General features: G+C 41.9%; 2 protein-coding genes across 3 annotated transcripts in view; one reads left to right on the top strand and one right to left on the bottom strand.

Moving 5' to 3' along the window:
• The first annotated feature begins 2,714 nt into the window (after positions 1–2,714).
• TEX38 (testis expressed 38) lies at positions 2,715–4,089 on the top strand. Its single transcript, XM_061186626.1, has 2 exons — positions 2,715–2,818; positions 3,482–4,089. Exons 1-2 carry the CDS (start codon positions 2,782–2,784, stop codon positions 4,087–4,089), a joined length of 645 nt encoding a protein of 214 aa, XP_061042609.1. The 5' UTR covers positions 2,715–2,781.
• A 2,995-nt stretch (positions 4,090–7,084) lies between these two features.
• The window catches only part of EFCAB14 (EF-hand calcium binding domain 14), a 36,116-nt gene continuing 20,147 nt past the window's right edge, over positions 7,085–23,053 (bottom strand). The window contains exons 5-11 of one of the 2 annotated variants that reach the window (XM_061184256.1): positions 20,786–20,896; positions 18,308–18,412; positions 17,082–17,273; positions 15,324–15,410; positions 12,808–12,919; positions 11,637–11,762; positions 7,085–9,153 (exon numbers count right to left, since the gene is read on the bottom strand). In XM_061184256.1, the coding sequence (XP_061040239.1) occupies positions 8,978–9,153; positions 11,637–11,762; positions 12,808–12,919; positions 15,324–15,410; positions 17,082–17,273; positions 18,308–18,412; positions 20,786–20,896 (909 nt within the window). In that variant the 3' untranslated portion in view covers positions 7,085–8,977. The remainder of the gene's footprint in view (positions 9,154–11,636; positions 11,763–12,807; positions 12,920–15,323; positions 15,411–17,081; positions 17,274–18,307; positions 18,413–20,785; positions 20,897–23,053) is intronic. The other variant, XM_061184257.1, reaches the window with a different exon arrangement.

The following is a 23,053-nucleotide window of genomic DNA, read 5'->3' as shown; positions in this document are numbered from 1 at the left end:
TCCTTGCACTGGCTGCTCCCTTTGCACGTGGCTATCTCCTCATCATCTAGGGCTCAGTTCACAAGTCAGCACCTCAAAGGGACTTTTCTTGATGCACCCCCATCACTTTATATTCTTTATCCCACTACCTTATTTTATTTTCTTCAGAGCAGTTAAGGCTACCTGAAATTCTTACGTATTTATTTCCTTGTTTACATTAATTCATGGAGCTTACATTCTAGTGGGGTGAGACACAATATGTATACATACCTACCTACATACATAAATAATGTTAGGTGATAATACATGTTATGAAAAAACAAAGCAGGCTAAGAGAGACAGAGATAAGGGGCCAGTTGAGCAGAGACCTGAAGGAAATGAGGCATGGTTTGTGTAGATATCTGGGGGAAGAGCCTTCCGGATGGAATAGCAAGTGCAAAGGCCTTGATGCAGGAGCATGCTTGCCCTGCTTGTGGAACAGCAAGAAGGTTATTGTGCGAAGGAGGCATGGGGAGGGGTAGTTTGATCGCTCAGGGCTTTGTAGGCTTTGGTTTTAAATCTGAGTGAGGGTCATGCTTGGTGGCGCAGTGGTTAAGAATCTGCCTGCCAATGCAGGGGACACGGGTTCGATCCCTGGTCCGGGAAGATCCCACATGTCGTGGAGCGACTAAGCCTGTGCACCACAACTACTGAGCCTGTGTCTAGAGCCCGTGAGCCACAGCTACCGAAGCCCACGCCTAGAGCCCGTGCTCCGCAACAAGAGAAGCCACTTCAATGAGAAGCCTGGGCACGGCAACAAAGAGTAGCCCCCGCTTGCAGCAACTAGAGAAAGCCTGCACATAGCAACGAAGACCCAACACAGCCAAAAATAAATTAATTAAAAAAAATAAATTTATAATAAAATAAAAAAAATAAAAAAGGCTCATTCTGACTGCTGGTGGAATATAAGGCATGGGGGACAAGGATGCAAGCTCTCCCAAGGGTGATTAATTTGTCCTAGTTTACCTGGGATTTTCCTGATTTTAGCATCAAAAGTCCTATGTCCTGGAAACTCCCTCAGTCCCAGGCAAACAGGGATGGTTGATCACTCTAAAGGGAGACCAGGTGAGAGAGGGTGGTACTTGTATTAAAGTGATGGTGATGGAAAAATGGTCAGATTCTGGGTATGTTTTGAAAGCAAGGCCTAAAGATTTTGCTACTGGAGTGAATGTGGGTGTGAGAGAATGAAGGGCATCAAGGGTGACTGTCAGGTTTTTGGCCTGAACAACTGGAGGGAGAGAGTTGCCACTTACAGAGAGGAGGAGGCTGGAGTAGGTTTTGGAGATGGACCATCAGGAGTTTGGTTTTGGACATGGTAGTTTGAGATAACTTAACAGACTGGCAAGGAGGGATGTCAGCCAGGCTTTTGGGAGTATGAGTCTAAAGTCCTGAGGAATGGTCTGGGCTGGAGGTACAACGTTGAGAGTTGACAGTGTAGATATGATAGATATGCTATTTAAAGCCATGAGTCTGGGTGAGATCACTGAGGGAATGAATGTGGACAGAGGGCTGAGGACTGAGCCCTAGGGCACCTGACATTTAGAGATCAGGGAAAAGAGGAGAAACTAGCAAAGGAGACTGAAAAGCAGAAGCCAGTGAGGTAGAGCCCAGAGTAAGTGGAACCTGGAAAGAAATCTGTGCTCATTAGTGCCCCAAGTCCCATGCTGGGGGCTTAAAGAGGGAAGTACTTAGATGGTGCCCAGAAGCTGAGCTAGGCCTAGTGGTGCAACCTTCAGGGAGGCTGACGTGGGTTTAGTTAGGGGAGGGCTTTCTAACTGAGCTGCCCATAAATGGATCAAGCTGCTTCAGGAGGTGTGGGCAAGTCCCTGACCCAAGCAATTCCCCAGGGATTAGTGCTGGGTAGGGGAGATCTGCCTCTAGGGTTCAATCATGTGCTGGGAGTTGGACTAGACAACTCTCAGAGTGCCTTCAAACTGGAGACGGTGTGATTCTAGGAAGCCAACTGAAAGAACTTTGTCACAGAGTAGGGGGTGTTGAGCTGAGCCTTGAAGGATAAGCAGGTGTTCAGTGGGGGGAGAGTGGGGAGGGGCACTCCTAGGTGGAGAGGCAGTGTGAGCAAAGCTCCAGAGATGTGAATAAGCAGGGTCTGTTAAGCAGGGTCTGGTCAGAAGGGAAAGGTGTGTGAAGGATGGGGAGGAAGGTGAAGCTGAAAAGAGATGTAGGGCCAGATGGTGGGGAGCTCCCATAGGGCCTGATGCCCCGGAAGCACTTGCCAATACTTGTTGAAGGAAGGTAATGAAACAGAAACAAAAGAAAAATTGTAAGAGCCAAGGAAGGAGGTGTTGACCACATAGCTCCCTTGAGCGGGTTGTCTCCTGACAAGTCAGTCATAGCAGACTTGATGGGAGGGCTGCCCACTGCTCTGGGTGCTCCCTGCCCAGGGATCCATCAACTGTTCCTTAAAGCCTAGGGACAAAATAAGCCCCCGAGGAATCTAAGGCCCTTTCCTGGGGGCTGCTCTGTGGGTCAGAAGTAGGGGGCCGACAATTCAGAGGGTGGGTCAGTCCCTGGTAGAAGCAGTAGAGAGGCACTATGCCTAGGAAACACCACTGGTAGAGTCTGTTCCTTCCATTAGACTTCACAAGCGTTGCCCTTGGATGCTCAGTGTTCAGAACTCAGTGACCCACCTTTAGGGAACAGTGGGGTCTGGGCATTCTGGGGACTCCTATTGGCTAGACAGATGGGTAGGTGAGCTCCCTCTCCCCAGAGCCATCGGCCAGCTAGGTACCAAGATTTGACCTTATGGATTCCCAAAGGGAGGACCTCAGCCTCCCTGGAGGTAAATGTGCTCCCTCCCCAGTGGTAGATGTGCTCCCTCCCCAAATCCCTGCCCCTTGCTTTATGCCCTAGGCTTGGGGGCACTCAGGGAAGACCTTTTGCATGGATGGGGGTGATGGCTACCTGCGTGGAAGCATGCTAAGAGTTAGGACAGGGTTTTCTCTAGAAAACTATGGATTTCTTGAGGGCATAGACCATGTCTCTCTGCCGGCCCAGCGGGGGTACCACAAATACCCCAGGACATCACAGCTGAATGGTTAGGGGTGTGGTGGAATGGGATGGGACATTGGTGTCCCGTCGACTGGTAAACTTTTACTTTCTTGATGGGCTTTGCCTTTAGTGAGGCTTCTCATTCTGATGGATCGGATGGGGCCAGGGTTGGGAACCAGAGGCTTGAGTAAGCCTGGGCAGGTCGTGCCCCTCTAGACCTAGCTTTCCTTATCTGTGAAGAGCGAAAGGTGGCCTCTTAACCTCCCTGGAAATCCTGCTTTGACTGAATAAAAGAATGATGAGGCCAGTCAATAAGGAGAAAAGGAAGGAATGCAGAGAGTGGTTAAGTGGAGGGAACGATTGGTGAAAGGGCTGAGGAGAGGAATGAGAAACAGCTGAGACCCCAAGCTACAGCTATCAGCCAGCTTGATTTTTTTCTTATTGCCTTCCTTAGTGTGGGTGTCACTGTACTTTGGATTCCTGGGGCTGTGTTCTGTGATAACTGGCGGCTGCATTCTCTTTCTGCACTGGAGGAAGAACCTGCGGCGAGAAGAGCGTGCCCAGGAGTGGATGGAGGTGATGCGAGCAGCCACATTTACCTACAGCCCGCTGTTGTACTGGATTAACAAGCGACGGCACTACGGCATGAACGCAGCCATCAACACAGGCCCTCCCCCTGATGCCACCAAGACCGAGACTGACACCCAGAATTCAGATCACCCGTGGGAGTTGGACGTCCCTGAGAACAGGAGCTATGCTACTCAAGACAGCAGCCCCAAGGTGGAGGCCCCCAGCCCCCTGCAACCTGCAGTGCAGCTGATCCCACAGCAGCTCCTACCTTCCCCGGTGCTGCGGCCCCAGGCCAGCCCCCCACTCCCGATTCCCATTTTTCAGGAGGCGCCCTTTGCCCTCTCGCTGTGTAACCTACCCCCGATGCTGAACCACTCAGTCTCCTACCCTTTGGCCACCTGTCCTGAAAGGAACGTCCACTTCCATTCCCTCCCCACACTGGCCCAGAGGGACCACTGCTTAAATGCCAAGCTGTCTGCTTCAGAATTGTAGCCTCCTCTCACTGAGGATGGGAGCTGGAGGTAGCGGGGCAGTGCAGGAAATGGAGCTGACCTCAGGGAGGTGGTACTGACACAGAGGCCAGGGCCCATCTAGATGTCACATAATCAAAGATTTAAAAAAGTACAAGGCTCCCTTGTGTCTCATTTTCTGTTAGGAGGGAAAATGTCTGAGGGGGGCACTTTGCAAACCAAGCTGAAGGTCAGAGTCTCACCAATACCAATGGAAACTGAGGGTTGGCTGTGGGGAGACATGCTGAACCAGTACTTGTGATGGGCTCAACATCCCTCTATCCAGTATTTAAGAACAAAACCGTATGCCAGACCCTGGGCTATGTACCCAAAGGCACTGCCATTCTGTGGGACATTGAGCACAGTTGCGACACGAGTGACAGCCAATGAGGATGCATGAGAGATGGTGATTGGTAGTGGCCAAAACAAGTCAGTATGAAACCCATGAGCCACACTGCACTGCTGCTGGAACTGCATTCTTTGTTAACATCTAAGATGTATTGCGTTCTTGTGTGGTTGTCTACATTATTTCTAATACAAGAACACTGCCAAACGGATATCACAATCCTCCTCTTACAGATGAAGTTTCCAAGGGCATTTGCCGTATCATTTTCATGTTGCAGAGCAAGATCTCAAATTTATGTCTGTCTAGCATCAAATTTCCTGATCTTCCCACCATATACCATGGTGTCCATTCCCTAATGATGTCTTGTTTGAAGACACTTGGAAAATGATTTATTGTGTGTGTGGGGTGTAATTAACTTGGTTCAAGGATTGGCTTGGGGGAAGGGCTGGTCAATGAACCTCCTAAAAAATGTATTTTTTTTTTTTAATCTTTCTCAAAGGGATTCATGGCCTCTCCCAAAGTTAAGATCCACTGTGTGCAAATATTAATTTTTGTACCTTCTGGAAACTATTCTAAAAGGAGAGACAAAGATAATACTGGCTATTTGGTCCCAGTTCAAAGATAAGAAAACCCAGCTCTGCTCCAGGATATAAAATTTTCCCTTTCACTTTGGAAATGAGAAAATCATCTTACCATATTTGTAAATGAGCTAAGCTTTTTTCCTCCTGAGAGGAAAGGCCACCCAGATTGTGTGTGTGTGTGAGTATGTGTGCAATCCCAGAATCTAGCGGTCATGTAGAGCTATTAAAAATTTTTTTTTCCTGTGTGTGAAAAAAGCCCAGCCCCTCCCTATATGACCCCTTATCTTGAAATGGATTTCAAGCCTTTTTCCTTCTTTTTTTCCAAAGACATTGGAATATTTCTTGTAAACATTCTCTTACATTGAATCTCAAAATAAAAAACAGACGTAAGTGGAACTTCTCTGGTTGATACAGAGGCAGGGGCTCACTCTTCCCTCATCCTGCACATGCCAAAACAGCCTTCATTTCTTCAGGCCAAATTGGGAGGATCTTCAGGCAGATTCTTCAACGTTACTTTCTGTCCACCATCTGTTAGGCTTTGAATTCAAAAGGAGGAAGGAGTCCATAAAAATAGGGATCAAAGCAGATATTTTTCTTAGTAATTGGGGGGATGGGGGGGGCGAGCCTTTAATCACAGACACAGTGAGAGAAAAAAGAAATGTTTTATTTAAACTAAAATTGTTTTATTACTGATATTAAATTAGCAAAGCTCAAATCAAGTGATGGAAATCTTGAATTCCCTCCCTAAACAGAACCAAAATTGCTTAAACATTACCAAAATAGCTCCACTTAAGCAAAGTAGATTTACATTTCTTAATATGAGAAAAAAACAAGGTAGGTTAGGTTCGTATAACAAACAGTACACGCTCTATAAAGTCCTAGGAATACCCAAATGTGTTCTGGTTTGGATATGAAAGAGGGGACCATATCAAACTGGCATTGGTAAGCAAGCCAATGAGGTGTAGCAAACAAAAGCTGTTACTAAAAACAACTCAACAGCAGGCCATATGAGTATGAGCCCATCACAGTCAAAATCTTCAACTGTGACCGGCAAGACCAACACGGGGGGCGCGGGGGCGCACAGATGTGGTTACGTCCAGCGATATAACGTGAGGGGGAACACCAAAGGAAGGGAAAGCAACCAGCAGCAGCTGAAGGGTGTCCACTCTTCAGCTGTGCTGTATCAGACACAATCCTAAGAGCCAGGCCCTTCTCGGCCTTTAAGACGACACTACAGTCATCCCTAAGCCAGGTTCTCTCTTCTTTTGGTTCTTCTCTTCCTATAATACATTGCCTCTCTGATTTATGGGGGAGGCTCTCTAGGTAAACATTATACCAGATAGAAGGCGAAAAAAAAACAGGACCAAGAAGACATGCTTTGGGTGACTCAGGAAAGCAGCAGGAGGAGCTGCCGGAGTGAAAAGGTAAAAAGCATTTGAAACGAAAACCAAAACCAAACTCACTACTACTACCTAGCCTTCCGCTCAGGGCTGAGGTGTGGTAGGTGAGGCTTGATTACAGATCGACACAAGTCATAGGTTGGATAAGTTAAGACAACTTTCAAATAAAAATCCCAAATTAATACTGAATGATATACGCTTATGAGAATTCTTTTTTTAAGCCAATGAACATGCTCAACTTAGAACAAAGGAGTTCAAGATGTCCTAGTTCTGCCTGGGAGATATGGCACTTTCCCAGGCAGTGTGGCAAGGGTACTCACAGGTCTGAGGGTGCAGCAGGAACACCTCTGCCAAATCTGGTGGGGAGAGGATGGAACCATCCAGCTGGCTCAGGGATGATGGTAGGTGGCGGACAAGCTTCAGGTGGGAAGAATGGAGGCTAAACTAAAAAGCACAGCTGATGCAAAAGAAAAGTATATACGAAGAGTTAAGGTGTCCTCAAAGTATTTGCCTATGAATAAGAATTTGAAACTAAAAAGGACAAGCTACATTACCCTCAAGTATACTTCATATAAATCAGTTCTCAAAAAAATACCTTCCAGGTACAGACATACTATTTATGGTACAGTACATATAAATATAGCAGTATAATTCAATTTATTGCTAGAATTTTATTTGGTTGTTACAAAATCTGCAAGGGTATATATATTAAAAAGGGGGGGGCATGAAAGGCAGCCAGAAGAGTAAGTTATCTTCAAGTTACCTAAAGTGCCAGGCTAATTTTATACTATATTTAAACCTTTCCAAGAAAGTAAAATAGCATAGGTAGGCAAAGGAATTGTTTGAGAGAGAGAAATAGAGCGAGAAGCATAAGCCATAATGAGGTAAGCAGACACATTCACGGGAAAAGACTTCATCCCACTTTAACTAAATTTTAATATCTCTAGGGAAAAAAACCAAGGTTAGCCAACACCGAGCTGAACATCATATAAAGAAAAAAAAACATCCCTTAAATATTTAAGGGTGCTCCACTGCATCCATGGCTAACAGGGCAACTTGGACAAAGTTAAAATGGAAACAAGGTTTACTAAAGATGTCTGAAAGCTTCTCTAGTTTCTCCCTGACTTGGCCTACAGCACAGTTAAGTTTTGCAGAGTTTTCCTTTTGTGTTGCCTGAAGATTGCTTCTAAGATCAACACAGCACACACAGTGGTGACATGGAGGAATAATTCCTTCCAGTTCAGGGACCTTTAGTAGCAGGGCTACAGAAGTATTTAATGGGAGAAGTACTGCACTTGCTTGTATTAGATTTGCTGCCATCACGTGAAGCCCCCGCCCTAGGCCTGCCTGCCATGTTTGGCATCCTCCGGACAGAAAGCCTCTAGCTATTTCTGAGCTGTAACTGTAAGGAAACCTAATATGATTTCAGGTGTTTCATTTCACCACCTTTTTGGCCTTAGTCAGCCCACAGAAGAACATATTAGGTTCTTGGTTAGGCCCCAGGTAAAATCTCAAGAAGTTTCCTGGATCAAAATTAGAGGCAGAGCTTTCCTCTATAGTTCCTGAGTAGCCAGGCTGAGACAGTGGCCGAGGGACTGCAGCCCTGCCATTCAGAATGGAGACAGTATCAGAGGTGAAAGTCAGTTACGGCTTAAAGGTAGACTTGAGTGGATGCGTGGGGGAAGATAATCTAGTTCACTCAGGGAGGAAATGTAGCTCCCACTGGATAACTTTTTATGCTCATAAACCCTGAAACAGGATTAAAAGAGAGAAAATCCCCAACAAGACTTCGCTGGTTCACAGGTTGGGAGGAGCTGAGAGGATAGACCAAAGAGCCAGAATCCTGAGCCTGGAGGCAGCACCGTCCCCACAGTGTCCACTCCCTAAATCTACTCCCCCAGCACCAGGCCAATCCCCATGGCAGCACCCAGAGAGGATGTCTTAAGGAGATGGGGACACAGCTTCCAGCTGCTACCAGATCAGATTAGCAATTTTTAACAGCAAGTCATTTGTTCACGTCCTGTTTCAAACCATTCTTCCTACTTCCCACAAAATATGCACAACTCTTTCTTTCATTTTAAATATTTACAAACAGAAAAGGTCTATCTGTTAAAGGAAAGACATTTTCTGAGTCTGTATAAAGTGCAGCTAATTTAAGGCAAATTTATGCGAAATATAAAAGGTGGCTTATTCTCTCTATATACACATTTTCCAGTTTTAAAAGATAAGGTCTCCTCCCCTCAAAAAAAAAGGAAAGAGAAAAAAAGAGGGCTTGACTTTTTTTCTGGCAATTTTAAAATTAAGATCCTACTGGTTTAAGGAAATCATAGATTTCTGAGTATCATATTATAAGTAAAATGGTCTTTTTTAAAAAAATAACTTTTACATAGCTTTTTCAAACAAGTTAAAAGGTGGCAATATGTCTGCTACTGTAGTTTGGAGGACTGGAGGATTGATGGGTAGGTAGAAGGGTTGTTTTTGTTAGCTAAGTAGATATTAGGTAGTCCAGGGCATACATCCATTTCTAAAATAAGCCTGATGAGGCTAGACACCTAAAGCTACTCTTAGCTCCAGGAATGAGTATCTTCCATCTCCATCAGAATCAAACTCCCTCAAACGCTCTGGTTCTGGCACAGCAGAATGTAAGGAGTCCCAGATTTCCTGGTAGGTCAGCTTCCCATCCACATCCTGCCCAGTCTTACGGAATAAATCCTGAAGATCTGTTAAAAAGGAATTACAAAAAAATGTATATGTCTATACATATAACTAAATTTAGTTAACAGTTTAAAAAATAGTCTCAACAGAATTTAAAGCACTGAAAGAAAAGCTACTTTGCAGACTTTGTTCCCAAAAGGTAAAGTTTAAGATCTCACTAAATCTGAAAGACTAATTCTTGATCCTTTAAGAATGAGAGGAACACTGTAGGGCACTATCGTCCCAAAATAGAATCAGTGACAGATAATCACAGGAGAAGTGAATGGACTGGCTTTCTCTCTGTTCAGGGCCTTTCTTTTAGATTTTCCAGATTTTATTCTTATGTTGAAGGGGTGGAAAGGACTGTAGAAGCCTAAAAAGCTAACTGATAGGAGCTCTGATAGCCTATAAAACAGACTACGTATGGCATATTGTCAGTTCAACAGTTACTATATAACCCAGCAATTCCATTCCTAGGGTATGTACTCAAGAGAAATGAAAACATGTTGTCTACACAAAAAGTTGTATACGTATGTTCATAGCTTCATTGTTCCTAATAGTCAAAAAGTGGAAACAACCCAAATGTCCATCAACTAATGAAAGGATAAACAAAATGCAGTATATCCGTAGGATGGAATATTATTCAGTGATAAAAAGGAATGAAATATTGCTGCACGCCACAACATGCATGCCAACCTTGAAAACATTATGTTAAGTGAAAGGAGCATATTGAAAGAAAGAAGCATACATAAGACCATGTATTATGATTCCACTTATATGAAACACCCAGAATAGGCAAATCCAGAGACAGTGGTTGAGAGATTAGTGGTTGCCAGGGGTGGGGGCAGGGGGATAACAGGGTGTAACTGTTCTCTCTTGGAGACTGACCCCCTCCCCGACCCAAGAGAGGGCCCTATAATTAATACCTAGGAGGGCCGATTGTTTACACAACGTCTAAAAAGGGCTTGAATGTGTCCCCACTGAATGACTTAGTGGATTCAGTCTCTAATACCAGAGGACAGTACTATCAAGCAATTTTGTAGACAAGCTTTTGGGTAAGTCCCTACTTTTAGTCCTAAGAGAGCCCCAACAAAGCAGCTAAGTAAAGTCTCAAAAGCTCTCCGAAAAGCCAGAAAAGCAGTGAGACACTTGTTCCCAATGTCTGCCACCAAGTGGCTAGCTGGAAAATGTTTGTGTGTGTGTACATGGGGCATGAGTTTATAGAACATGCTATGTACTCTATAGCAGTATTCAAATAAAAATCTGATTGGTGCCTCAGGTCATTTATAAAACGTAGTCATTCAAAAGTGTGTAAGGTCTACGTTAGGGATTAAAGTATAAATGTTAAATTGGCTATTTCTTAATCTGCTCTAACAGTCTTTCCTCCTTTTATTCTCATTAATTCTTGATGTAATAATGAAGAGTAGGAGGAGGCAACTTGTGTTGCCAATAAACACAACTTAACACTCTCTTGTCTCTCCAGAAAACAGAAAAAAAAAATTGGAGACAGGGAAAAAAGTAATTGCATTTAAATGACAATATAAATTTAAGCCTTCTATGCTTTAAAAGCATTAATTGTAGCCTGTAGACAACTCATTCACTTAACAAATATTCACACGTACCAGGCACTAGACTAGGGGCTGGGAGTGAAGTTAAATGTTATAGGTCCCCAGGAAATTACAACGGAGTGACACGTGCAAATGTAAGATATTATGAGTGCATACACAGGAGGAGCCTAATCCAGTCCTGGGAGGTAAGAAAGTGTTTCCTGGTGGAAAGGTATCTAAACTGAGGTGAAGAGCCAGGCAGAGATAGGGTGACAGGAATGGGTGATTTTTCAGGCAGTTAGCAAGTGCAAAAACAGGAGACCAAACACCACGAAGAGGGATGGAACACACACTGTTGGAAGCAAGGCAAGCACATTTCTCTGTGAATCATATCCTTCCTACTAAAGTTTTTCTTGCTGATTTTCAGCCAAAGGACCCCTCATTTTCGGAGGGCTCTGACAAATAGGGTCAACTTTTACTTTATTTTGCTAATCTCACAGTATTGTGTTTGCTTGCTTGTCTTCTCCACTAGACTGTTATATCCATGAAGAAAGTGAGAATGATTCTTATACTGTATTCTTACTGCTTACACTGGGTCTAACTAGGCACTCACTGAATGAATGAAGAAGACTCTAAAAAACATTCATAGAGAGATAATATAGTGCAGTGTGGTTAAGAGTGCAAACTTCAGCGTCAAACTGCCTTGGTGTGAATTTTGCCTCAATCAATTATTTGCTATGTGGACTTAGGTAGTTTCCCTATCAGTAAAATGGGTATAATACATGAATGTTGACAGTCCCAGGTTTGTTATCAGGATTATATGATATAATGCATATCAAGTATCTGGCCTATAGGAAGTGCTCAATCAATGTTAGATATCATTCTTTATCTTACAAGTTAAAAAAGTCAGAAAGTTATAGCTTTGAGCATTTCCTCTATCACTCCATAATATAAAAATTTACCTTCGATGCTAGAAATTCCTGGTAGGGAGACAGGCCTTAGCTGGGCAGCTTTCTCAATCTGGCCTCCAAGAGACCGTGGGAATTTTGGCAATGCTGATGGCTTTGATGTGAAACTCTGAACTTGCTCTGTAACAAACAATACAGTTTTAGTATTACTAATGTGACACCAAATTAAACCAGTATTGAAGGTCCTAACCTTTTAGGGCAAATTCATATGTACTTAATTTAAGAGAAACAGCTGAGAATTAAGTAGCATCGTGACTACATGAAGTTAAAGATACGAATTGAGATGTTTTGTGGATAAGTGAAGATCAATCAATATTATGTAACATTAAGGTTTGAAGCCGTGGTCCCACTGGATGCTCTTATAGTACAAGTTAGCATTCCACATGTTTAGAGGTTGAGAGTTCAAGCTGCAAGTGAGAAAAGCATAGGGTATTTGACATCCTAGGAGCTGTGCTATGAGCCCGATCTGCGGGTATGTGCCACCAGACCAGCTGGTGCTGAAAGAGTGCTAACATACGATTATGTAGCACAGTGTTAGGGCAAGGCCTCCCACTGTACTTTGTCTCTCACTTAAAAGAGAATAAGAGAAGTTGTATTGCTTTCCCCAAAATGAAAAATACTTGTGGGAGGGTAGGGGTCAAAACCAACATAATCTAATGCCGTGGTTACATCCTCATAGAGCAGCACCAGCAGAGGTTGATGCACCTGCTAATATCGATTAGGTTATGTCCCTGACTAAAGCCAAAGGCCCTTCCAACCCAATGATCCCATTGTTATTTGTTAATGGTTTTTCAGAAGGACTAATATTTAAGTAAATTTTTATGCATTTACAGAAATGAAGACTCCCGTAAACAACATTTAGGGCTGGTTTAATACATGCTACGACAGTAATGTTTTTGCCTATAATTGGATGCAGACAGCATGGAGAAGTCTATTTCCAGCTAAACATTACCCATTTTTCCCTTAATAGACTGGAGTACAAATCATGTGCAAAATGGGCTTTTTCTAAATGAAAGCAAAGTGTAGCAGCTTCATCTCGGTGCGCTCAGGCATCATTCACTCAGTGCCATCAGTCCTGCTGGAACACCTTTCCCCACTCTCTGTGTGGGAGGCGAGCTGCCCAAGCCTGCGTGAAATATTCAGAAGCCAACCCTGAATATCTCACCTTCATCGGCAGTCTCTGGAGGCCTGCTGCTCTCAGGTTTGCTTGTGAGAGCACTGATCAGCTGCAGTTTCTCTCTGAGCTTGTATACCTGAGAATCTGAACTATCTTCTTTCTGTCCAAAACAAAGATCACAGAAGGTTTAAGGCGGAAGGAAGACCTCATCTGATTCTTCATGATATACCCAAAGCCTATTTAGCCTGTATTGCTTGACCCCAAGTAGGCTTCCTCTGAAGGCAATGAAGGAATGAATCAACAATTACTAGAGGTATCTTCAGTACTCAGCGTTGATCAGGACCTGGCTGGATTTGAGCCTAGACCATCAAGGGAACATTATGCTACAGATGATCTGATTCACTGTGTGCATTTGGCGGACGGAGAAGGCAAGCATGTGTCAGCAGTAAAGGAAACATACACTTGCTCAGGTGCTGTTGTGATACCCATTTCCTAAATGGGTAGGATATTGTTTTCTAGGTACTATTTCACACTAAATAATTTTCCTGAATAGCTTACTTCACCTTGTGACTAGATCGCTTTAGGCAGAGTTTTATGCTCTCATCACCTTAAAAAAAAAAAAAAGCAACCAAACCACAAATATTCCCCCTGATCTTCCTTCTCTGCCACCATGGTAATGATTCAACTGGTGGCAGGAACTGTTAGGAACATAAGGGAGCTATAATATTTCTTTTTTTTTTACTGTTCTTCATTCATTTATTTATTTTTTAACATCTTTATTGGAATATAATTGCTTTACAATGGTGTGTTAGTTTCTGCTTTAAAACAAAGTGAATCCGCTATACATATACATATATCCCCATATCTCTTCCCTCTTGCGTCTCCCTCCCTCCCACCCTCCCTATCCCACTCTTCTAGGTGGTCACAAAGCACCAAGCTGATCAGGGAGCTATAATATTTCTAATTCGAGGCCTTACTTGTATCTTTAAAAAAAATTTTTTCCCCTACCCTGCCTCATTCCCAGATGATATAGTGGCATATAAAAAATACAATTAATTATAAAAAGAGAGAAGTCTGGTTTCTGTGAGGTCAGTTTCTAACTGCGTAGGCTAGTGTGAAAGGTCCTGAGCCCATGTTTAGTTAGAATATCGACCATTACACATTTCTTTTATTCAATATATATTTACTTAGTTCTCTCCTATCCTTATTCTACCCTAATAGTTACTGTACAGTAGATCACTCTTAGTTTATTTAGGGAGCTAAAATATGGATGTATATAGCTAAAACTAGGTACTAAATGCTTGAATAACTTATGGCAAGGAGAAATTACATTTCTTTTGGACACTTAGATGAGGTAGGACAATGGGGTAACAGTTAAAAACACAAAGGGTCAGAAAGTAAAGCCAAAAAATTCAGGCAAAAATGTGTACTAGCTCTATTTTATTCTGATATTTACTGTCAAAATCTGAACTGTTGCTGAAATCACTACTATTTTCCAATAATAACCACCCGTTACTTTTTTTGTGCTTGAACATTTTTATCTGGATCTTAAATTTTTCCTGTCATTCTCTAGGTGAAGATAAATTTTTTTTTGGGTAGCAGCAGTTAGAAAACTCAACAAAAGCCTAGCTTATAAAGCACTAAAATCTTAATATATGTGATTTTTATCCAGACAATACAAAACTGTTAAGGAAGAACAAGTCTAGATGCAAAGCATTACATTGAAAACTGCCTGACATATGGTTCATTTCCAAGTTCATTTCCTGTGAACCCCATCCTTGAGCTCATCGAATGCAATGTGCATCTGAAATGATATTTTAGTCACTCAGTCACAATCTTTCTGGCTTTTCCTTTATTTTAGCCCAGATCTTATAATATTAAACAGTACTCTAATCACAGAGAATGCTGAAAACAAACTTTCTTTCCTGGGATAACAAAGCACATCACAGACTACTTGTCTTATCTTGACAATATGTCTGGGAAGATCAAAAAAAGGGAAGGTACAAGGTGAAGGGAACTGGCTGAAGCTTAAAGGGACTATGTATGTACTGAGACTGCAATCTTTCTTTTCCCCCTTCCACCCCCCAAGAGTCTGTAATTTTAAAAATAAGAAATAATTTTTAGTTTAGACACCATTTTTAGATTATCTATGCCTCTCATCATTAGTACAGATAACTTACTGTCTTAGCTTAAAAGTCACTTCCTTAGGGAAGCCTTCCTGTTCTCTGTTAGCACTGTTATACCTTATACCTTTCCTTTGTAGCACTTACCATACTCGTGATTATCTGCTCAATTATGTGTTAATGATCTTCTGGCTGATGGACTTTGAGCTCCACCAGAATAGGTGTCACGTGTCTACCCTGCTCACTGTGGTCACACCAGCTCCTAGCAAAGAGCTGGGCAAGGGGCAGGTTCCTGATAAAGCATTTGCTTATTTACTAATATACTAATTTACTAATTACTTTGTCTTGAAGTTTCAAAAAAAGACCAAAGTGCTCCCTTTGAGAAAGAAGCAGGTGCTCATGCATTTATTCTTACTTCAGAGAAAGCCTCCTATTATTTACCTTTATGCTCTGGGATTTTACTGACTCTGTTCTGTTGGTCACTTGATGCAAAGACTCTCTCTTCAGAGTGGCAGCTCTATCATTCATCTTAAAGGGTAAAAGGAACAAAACAAGAGAAGATTAAAGGAAAACATTAAAACTTAAACAACATCCAGCATTTTAAAAACAAACTGGCCAAACTTATTTAAAGGGTCTCGATATACAACTGATTCACTATGCTGTACACCTGAAACTAACACAACGTTGTAAATCAACTATACTCCAATAAAAATTAAAAAAAAATAAATATATAAAGGGTCTCAGAACACTTTCAACAGAAAACCAGCAGGAGAATGAGAGGAGAGAGGGAGAAAGGCCTCAGAGAGACAAAGCTGAAACTGGTGCTTCTAGTTTCCGTCACAAACTTTAAAACTTTGAAGTATAAAAGGCGAGAGGACTTCTACCCAAAACCATGCTGGGTATGATGCTGCTGGAAGAAACAGTAGGACAGATGGCACTATTAGCAATTTCCTCTTCTGGAAAAAAATAGGGTGAGGAGGGGAGGGACAGTATGGAGAGTTTTGAGGCTGGTGAGTTTTCACTATAAGCCTTGAAAACCAACCTTCAAGACCTAATACTCATCAAATCATCCAAAATTCCTAGCCTCTACCGTACTCAGTTTAGCTAAGTTCAAAAAGGCTTTTAAAAATAAGGCTCCTTTAATCTTCACAGCTTTGTAGTAAATTACACACCCCTGTAAAGGAGGAAGAGGAGCAGGTCCTCTTACTCTACCCTCAAAGCCAAGGCCGGGCAACTTGCCAGGGCTCCACTGTAGCAGAGCCAGTTCAAAGGCTGCTTCTGATGTGCCAGAGCTTGACTTTACTTGTAGGCTTGCTTCCAGCTTTGGTAGTTACTTGATTTACACAATTTCTAAATTTATACAATTTATACAGTTACTTGACTTATACAATTTATACAGTTTCCTGTATTTGGTTTCCATTTCTATATGCCTATGTCTTTGCTGTATGAAATCTTTAAGAGTGGGGCTTGCAGCTATTAAAAAATAACCCACGTGGATTCCAGAACAATGTATATGTGAAAGGTGATTAAAAAAAACAACCACCACATCTTATTTGCAATAACATGAAAACCAGTAAACCATACGGTCTGTCAGCATCAGTGACTGAGTACGTCATTCAGGTTCCTCTTATGTAAAATGAGATAGACTCAATGATCTCTTAAGGGGAGGAGCTGGTCTGACTGATTTGTCTTAAATAGCTTTCCTGACATTATCTGCAAGGGGATCCCCCTCATATGCCCATGAAACAGGACAAGTCTGAAAGCCGAGTCTGGGCTTAAAGAAATGACAAAAGATTCTCTAGTTATTGTCACTGTCATTGTTCCCACCCGTAATAAATTAAAAAAGTAAAGATCAAGAAGACCTCCCTTGGAAATATGTGCCAGAGCTTCCCTACCAGATGAGTCACTGGTAACATAAAAGGAAGCTTGTCGTCTCTGCCAACTACTTGTGGTGAGGCCTTGGCAAGCAACTGAACCTCTCTACATCTCCCTTCCAAATCAGGACTGACATCGTCTGTGCCATTCACATCACAGAGCTAGTGTAAGGATTAAAGGAGACAAGGATTAAGCATAACACAAACGTGGACCCTCTCAAGTATCCTAGAAGTCATGGTCTGAAAAGGTTGTGGAATGTCATCCATGTACAGACAACACACACTGCAACACAGAACATGTCACAAAAGACGTGAAGAGGCTTACCATGCTGAAGGACAGGTTCGCTCGCTTTTCTACCTTGCTCATAGCAACCAGATCTCTTTCTATCAAGTTGACTCTCTGGGTAAGATTACTGACTGTCTCATTCATCCCCTCGAGTTTAAGATCATTCTCTCTCTGGTACCCCACTAGGGCACTGTTTACCTCCTCTAAAAAGTTGTGGAGGTACAGGATATCCTGGAGTGGAAATAAATCAAGTTGTGGAATCCAGCTAAAGACATGTACTAGACAAGCAGGCCAGCAGCACTGAACAACCATTACTATGTCAACTTATTGAAGTAAACTCCTTTTCCTGCTCTTGACCATTGATCGTCGGTCTCCGTTTTGTCCCTCCACTCTGAACTGCTCCCAGTTTACTCCCTCTGGAACTGTCTGACCTCAGTTAGACAGGAGGGGGAAAGAGGGAAGAGACTACCAACATGATTCACTCTCTGGTCCCAGAAAGCTGAGAGCTTGGGAATTGATTTCCCAATGTTTACCTCACCTGCTGGCGAGAAAGCCTGCTGGGTTATTAACTGAAACGCTCATTAACCTAATTTGTCAGAACAAAACTACCATAGAAACAATACCAATTACTGAATTGGCTCATGTAGCAAAACCATAACAGGTAGTGCATTATTTAGTACAAGATTCAATTATTTTTGACATTCTCCAGTACTGATTGTTATTTAGAAAGGAATGATGATTATAGGCTTTAAAGGGCATTAAACTCAGGACAGGAATTCTTCTCAGTGAAGATTTCTTTTATTCTTTTTAATGTGATTCTGAACTCACCCTTTTCCCTCCTCTGGTCTTTAGAAAATCTTGATTTTCAAGGATATGCTTTCTAATGTTCTTAGTATTTACTGTGACCCAAAACAGCCATCACTTTGAATTAATCTGCTATCCATCCATCTTTAACTTGCCCAGATTGCTATTCAAAAACTGTTCAAAAACAGTTTCAGGATAATCTGGTCACTTTATGACTTTCAAGATGTGAAAAGGAATTTACTCCACTGATCGACATGCAGCGAGAAAAAGCAGACTGCCAAGGAAGACACAGGCAGCATGCTGGCTCCCTGACAGAGCCACACACCCCCCTCTGCTCAGCTCTCAGGCAGGCAAACGTGTGCACAAGATGCCTGCTCAGGGATCGCAACATGGAGCCTACACTACTCAGGCCGCCTCCAGAGTTCACTGGTCACAGGGAGTTAAGCCAGAGACAAAAGTACCTGTTTCAAATTCTCACTGTGGGTTTTACTGTCAAGTTCAGATGTAGCTGAAGGTGATGGAATGATCTGGTTGCTTCCACTGGTTTCCTTTAAGGCGTGCTGATTCTGTGAACAGGAATGAAGGTTGGTATAGGCAATAAGTAATAACTAAGTCTACTTATCCATCAGGGATGGTCCTGGAACATTCCAGCTTCTCACAGGTGGCATCCACAGATTAATCAACAATTATTTCCCAGGAGCCTTGGTATGACCAATCCTGTGCTAGGCCTGAGGGCACCAGGTACTTCTGGGGATCCCCAGCCTAAAGCCTGGACTGGATCAGCAGCACCCAGACTGCGTCAGGGAACTGAGGGCCTCTGTTTCTCAGTCTCTGAATGGAATGAACTCCCTAGAAACCAGGCCTCCTCTCCCTGTCACCTGTACTCCCAGAGAAACTATACAACCACTATATCTCCCAGGACCAACTCAGTCTGAACCTGGTTAGTGTCATTGTTTCCCCAGGACTAAAGAGATTTATACATTCCAAGAACAGCCAGTCAAGGAACCACTGGCTTTGGGCACCGAGCACAGTAACCAACCATGCACATTATTAGTTTTTCAGTTTGTACAGCACATGCCAAGAGTTATGAGGGTTACCCTTCCTTTCTCATCCCCTTCCCACTGGTCAAGTCTCTCCTGGTGGCGACTGAAGTATAACATGCTTATATACACTTTTCCCTCTAATGGAAAAACTTTGTATGGCTTATTCAGTAGGAGGATTACCACTGGCAATCATGGAAGTTTAAAAGATGCACATTTAATGATAACAGGATGCAACTGGTCAAAATAAATTGTTTTCCTTGAAATCTGAAATCCTAGACATTTGTCAACTCTGCTTTTATAGGAAACAAATGGTAACAATAAAGAGAAAAGGAGGAGAGGATGAGAAAAAAAAGAAAAAAACCCCATGGTTCTATAAAGTATGAATTTTTGAGTTAGTAAAAAGCATTTTAGAAAATAATTACTTTGAGAAAATGCTCAAGCTATTAAAATAATAATAATAATAATAATAATAATAATAATAATAATAATAATAATAATAATAATAATAAAAGAACTGTTGAGTTAGAGAAGTCTTTATTATTATGTATCACACAGTTACTCAGTGGCAGAGTTGGAAGTAGAATCCAGGGTGGCTGGATACCTAAATCAAGGCTTTTTCCTCTGGGTCAGCCCCACTAAATAAAAGTGAGGAGTATTTGTTCTGAAGAAAATGAAAAACCCTCCTTTCTAGAGCTCTAATATAGCCCAGGTCTCCTTGGCACAAACTGTCCAGTTTAAACTTGAAACTCCAAAGCTTGAAAAGAGCATGTAGGGCAGATCTGGAAATTGGTGGAGAAGCTAGGGAACTTTTGTGTGCCTTGAACTGTCCTGATTTCACATATGTATAACTCATCTCTCCAGCAGGAGAGCGAGGGCTGTGCCATCCTTTTTCACCCTTCATAAATCTTTCATGGAGCTGAGTATCCATTAGGAGATTAATTAAGGCCTCTGAATGACTGCAGACAGCTTACACCTGCGCAGCATTAAGCAATGTTTGAAAACAATTCCTGAGCACTGCAGGGGTTTGCTTCTGTCTCAGTTATCTGCTGCTGTATAATAAATCATCCCCAGGGACTTCCCTGGCAGTCCAGTGGTTAAGACTTCGCCTTCCAGTGCAGGGGGTGAGGGTTTGATCCCTGGTTGGGGAGCTAAGATCCCACATGCCTCGCCGCCCAAAAACCAAGGCATAAAACAGAAGGAATATTGTAACAAATTCAATAAAGACTTTTAAAACGGTCCACATCAAAAAAAAAAAAATCTTAAAAAAAAAAAAATCATCCCCAAACTTTGTGGCTTAAAACAAGTTTATTATTTCTCATGATTCTGTGGGTTGACTGGGCTCAGTGGGGGTGGGGTGGCTTCCTGTTCCCCATGGTATAGGATGAGGTCACACACGTGGCTGTATTTGACTGCGAGACTGGCTGAAGCTGGAACACCCAAGATGGCCTTTCATCCTCTGGAGCTCCTCTTTGCTTTGCCTCTAATCATTCCACAGTCTAACAGTCCTGCCCAAACTCCTGATCCACAGAACAGTGAGAAATAATAAACTGTTGTTTTAAGCCACTAAGTCTTAGGGTGATTTGTTATGTAGCAATAAATAAGCCACCTCCCCACTCCCCTTTCCTTCTTTTCCATTTTCCTTCCTACCCATTCAACTCTAAGGACAGTGTCTTAGTGCTGTATCTCCTCTACCACGTTTGCAAAAGACTCAGCTTTTAATCCTATCTACCTCAATTTACAGATTGCAGTAAAATCAATCAACACTGCTTATTTTATCTTCTAAAAAGGTGCCTGTGGGGCCTGTTTAGGTAAATGGAAAATTGGTATCACAAGATTACACAGAAAAGGGTAGGCAGGAGTATGCTGACTTTCTGTAGCATTTGTAGATTTCCGTACCATATCACTCTGCAGTAACTCCATGGTTTTCTTGTGTTCGTCCACAGTCTTCTGTATTGCCTCCACAGCAAGATGGACGCTGTTTAAAGTATTGCCAATGGAAGCTACACTCTGAACAGAAACATGTAGTAGGGTCAGTGTTTTTTCCTTTTTAAAAATTTTTAATAACTTTATTAAGATATAACTCAGAAACAATAAACTGCACGTATTTAAAATGTATGACTTGATAAGTTTTTACATATATATATATATACCTGTGAAACCATTACCACAATCAAGATAATAAACATCCATCCCACCCAAGTTTCCTCATGCCTCCTTGTAATTCTTCCCTCCCTGTTCCCAGGCAACCAATGATCCACTTTCTATCACTATATATATATATATATATATGTGTCACTATCTATCTATCCATACACTTATACATATCAGTTTGCATTTCCTAGAATTTTACATAAATAGAACAGTGAGTGAGCATGTACATTTTTTATTTTTTTGGTATGGCTTCTTTCATGCAGCATAATTATTCTGAGATTTATGCATGTTGTAGCTACTCAGCATGTTGTGGAGTAGCATTCCATTCTACAGATACATCACCTTGACCTGTTGATGGTGTTTTAGGTTTTAGGTTGTTTTCAACATTTGACTATTACAAATAAAGCTGCTATGAACATTAACGTACAAGCCTTCATGTGGGCATATGCTTTCATTTCCCTTCATCATAAGCTTTCTCGTTATCACAATTCCTAGGAGGTGAATGGCTGATCATATGGTAGATGTAGTCTTAACTTTTTTACTCCATCTCCTCATCAATACTGGTACCCTCAATCTGTTCCATGTTAGCCATTCTAGTGGGAGTGTAGTGGTATATCATTGTGATTTTACTTAAACACTGACCTAATGGAGGATTATTTCAAATATCTTCGAACTATGAACTCCATGTAGTTTATACTGACACAATTAACCAGAAACTACACATACACACACACACACACACACACATAATTTTCATAGAGGAAAGCCAGATCTTTCCTTAAAAACAAAACAAACAAAACAAAAAAACCCCCAAAAAACTAGTTTATAAATCTGGGATCCGCAGATAAAGTTCTCCCACAAACTGCCTCTATCAAGCCCTGCAGGCAGACGGCCAGAGCTATCATTGTAGACTGCCACTCTCAGGAGCAAATGATGACTTTTGAGTAAAAATGGGTGGAACCATTTTTGGCCTTGGAAAACCCAGTATTGCAGAGATGAAGGGAAAATTCCATTTGGCAGCATGTGTTCTTCTGCTTTAGAATCCCATCAGTAACTACTGAGTAGAGTTAGATATGGCTAGTTGCTTACTTGCTTTCATTAGGTCTAAGGAGCCCAAGTGGATTGCAGACTTAGGAATATAATTCAGAAACGATCTTTTAAAAAAGGCTTGTCCTAAAGGAACATCCAAGAGTGTTACTAATTTGATAGGTTTTGGTCTTTCATTAAGATATACTGACAATTTTATAGTGTCCCATTAGTATTTTTAACCAAGGGTGTTTTTATTATACTGATAGCCAAGAATCCAAGAGAAAAATAAATGACATTTTCAACATTAAAAAAAAAAAAATTACATGAGATACATTGAAGTTAGGTTTTTTGAGATGACCTACCACTTCAAAACTGAGCCACCTGTAATAAAAGTAGTGCCTGACATTATAAATGCACAGATTTGCAAAGAGACAACATACTGGGTAGAAGTCTCTAAGCTGGGATTTTGTCTATGTAAGCTCTGTTGTTATAGAAGCTACAAGCATTCAAAGACATCCACTGTTAGAGAATCCTCACTGGCTGGATGCATGAGCCCATCAGGACGCAAGAAGATAGTAAGCTCTTGTTTAAGATTTTTTTTTTAAGGAAGCAGCTGACAGAGCCATGTGAACTCTAGAGCAAAACCCTGAAACTAGTATTCTCACCAACTGCAAAGTGCCTGGCACATACTGGAGGAAGCCCCACAAATGTTTGTTGAATTAACGAATGCAAGAATAAACCAATTTCCTTTTTGAATGCAAGACTGCCAGAGTTGCTTCTGTATTAAAGGCTACAGAGGCCTACCTTTTCCCCTACTTGACCCTTGGGAATAATGGCAAAAACAGTCTGGCCTCAACAAAGTTGTCCCTACTTTTTTTTTTAAGTTGTAGGCAGATGACCATATTGGACAAACAGCAGACTATAGAGACTGAGCACACACAGGTGGTGTGGCTGTAAAATAACAAGTTTTGTTTCTGGCTTAGG

Source organism: Eubalaena glacialis, chromosome 3 (assembly GCF_028564815.1).
Source record: "Eubalaena glacialis isolate mEubGla1 chromosome 3, mEubGla1.1.hap2.+ XY, whole genome shotgun sequence".
Lineage (NCBI taxonomy): Eukaryota > Metazoa > Chordata > Mammalia > Artiodactyla > Balaenidae > Eubalaena > Eubalaena glacialis.
The sequence above is the reverse complement of the archived record's forward strand: the minus strand, read 5'-3'. Positions and strand labels throughout refer to the sequence as shown.

What these genes read in the sequence shown, in the direction of transcription:
- TEX38 (XM_061186626.1), top strand. Translation starts at nt 2,782, where the DNA reads ATGGATTCCCAAAGGGAGGACCTCAGCCTCCCTGGAG. An exon ending in GGACCTCAGCCTCCCTGGAG is followed by an intron (nt 2,819 to 3,481) that starts GTAAATGTGCTC and finishes TGCCTTCCTTAG; the next exon opens with TGTGGGTGTCACTGTACTTT.